Here is a 1,424-nt window from a genome sequence, read left to right as displayed (position 1 = left end):
TAGGATAGGTAAATCTATAGACACAGTAAATAGATGTCTTAGGGTTATGGCAGGGATATATCACAAGATGAGTTGCATTTGGTAAAATCTGCTGCACGAGACCATTTTAGAGTAGTGAAAAATAAGGATATTGCTTTGAGGACTAAGGTGTGCCTGATCCAAGCCATGGTATTTTCCACTACTACACATGTATGTGAAAGACAGAAGAAGAATAGATGCATTTGAATTGTGGTGCTTATGGAGAATATTTCAAGTACCATGGACTACTAAAAGGACAATAAATCTGTATTGGAAGATGTCTGACCAGAATGCTCCTTAGAAGCAAAGATGGCAAGGATTGGACATGTTGTCAGGAAAGACTGGTCCTTGTAGAAGGACATCAAGTTTGGTAGAGAGGCAGTGAAGAAGAGGAAGGCCCTCATTGGGATGGATTGACACAGTGGCTGCAACAATGGGCTCAAGAGTAGGAACAGTAGTGAGGATGGTGTAGGGACTGGCAGTGTTTTATTCTGTTGTTCATAAAATTGCTATAGGTTAGACCTGACTCAGTAGCCTACAACAATAACAACAACAACAACAACAACAACAACAACAACATGGCAGGGAAGGTTGTGGGAAAATAGGGAGCTAAAAATGAGTACAAGAAAGAAGAAAATGTTCTAAAGTGGATAGTGGTGATGATTGCCTAACACGCAAAAAAATATGTAAACCATTAAATTGTATGGTATGTGAATTATATGTCAATTTGAGGTCATGAGAGAATGTACTACAAGCACGTAGCATGGCTTTAGGCACATGGCAAGCTCCCAGGAACGTTACCCATTCCTGGGATTCACCTTGATCCTATCTCAGAGCAACACAATAGGACAGAGCAGAACATCCCCATAGGGTTTTCAAGGTTGTTTACCTCTTTCTCCTGCAGTGTCTGGTAAGATCAAACTGACAACGTTTCCTTCAGCAGATATATCGTCACACTCTAGCAATTTGGAACTCTATAAGCGAAATCTAATTCCACTCCTTTTGAATATAGGCTGGCTTAGTGACTTGTCTCTAATAAATATATACAATGTAGTGTAAATGAACGAGACTTCTTGACTTGGAGGCGATGTCACAGAAGTCACATCATTCCTGCCTGTCACCTGTACTCATCTCTCTGTTCTCTCTCTCTCTCTCTCTCCCAGGATGTTTTTCTCTCTGTTCTCCCTCTCCCTCTCCCTCTCCCTCTCTCTCTTCCTCTCTCTCTCTCTCTCCCAGGACTTTTGCTCTTAGAACCCAGATGCCAACTTGTGAGGAACCTCAGTGTCATTGTAAAAGTAGTCTGGCCCAAATTGCAGTTGGAGTTGAGCCAGGGTCAACAACCTGATGTGTGAGTCAGCAGCCTTCTCGATGACCCCAGTTCTAGTCACTACCTAAGTGCAACTTCA

At 42.1% G+C, this 1,424-nt stretch overlaps 1 protein-coding gene across 1 annotated transcript in view; it reads right to left on the bottom strand.

The window, feature by feature from the left end:
• The window catches only part of CFAP61 (cilia and flagella associated protein 61), a 399,631-nt gene that overhangs the window by 105,932 nt on the left and 292,275 nt on the right, over window positions 1–1,424 (bottom strand). The window contains exon 23 of the mRNA XM_045295176.1: window positions 908–992. Within this exon, the coding sequence (XP_045151111.1) occupies window positions 908–992 (85 nt within the window). The remainder of the gene's footprint in view (window positions 1–907; window positions 993–1,424) is intronic.

This window comes from Echinops telfairi, unplaced genomic scaffold, assembly GCF_000313985.2.
Source record: "Echinops telfairi isolate 266 unplaced genomic scaffold, ASM31398v2 ScPeMD7_5592;HRSCAF=6446, whole genome shotgun sequence".
Classification (NCBI taxonomy): domain Eukaryota; kingdom Metazoa; phylum Chordata; class Mammalia; order Afrosoricida; family Tenrecidae; genus Echinops; species Echinops telfairi.
The sequence above is the reverse complement of the archived record's forward strand: the minus strand, read 5'-3'. Positions and strand labels throughout refer to the sequence as shown.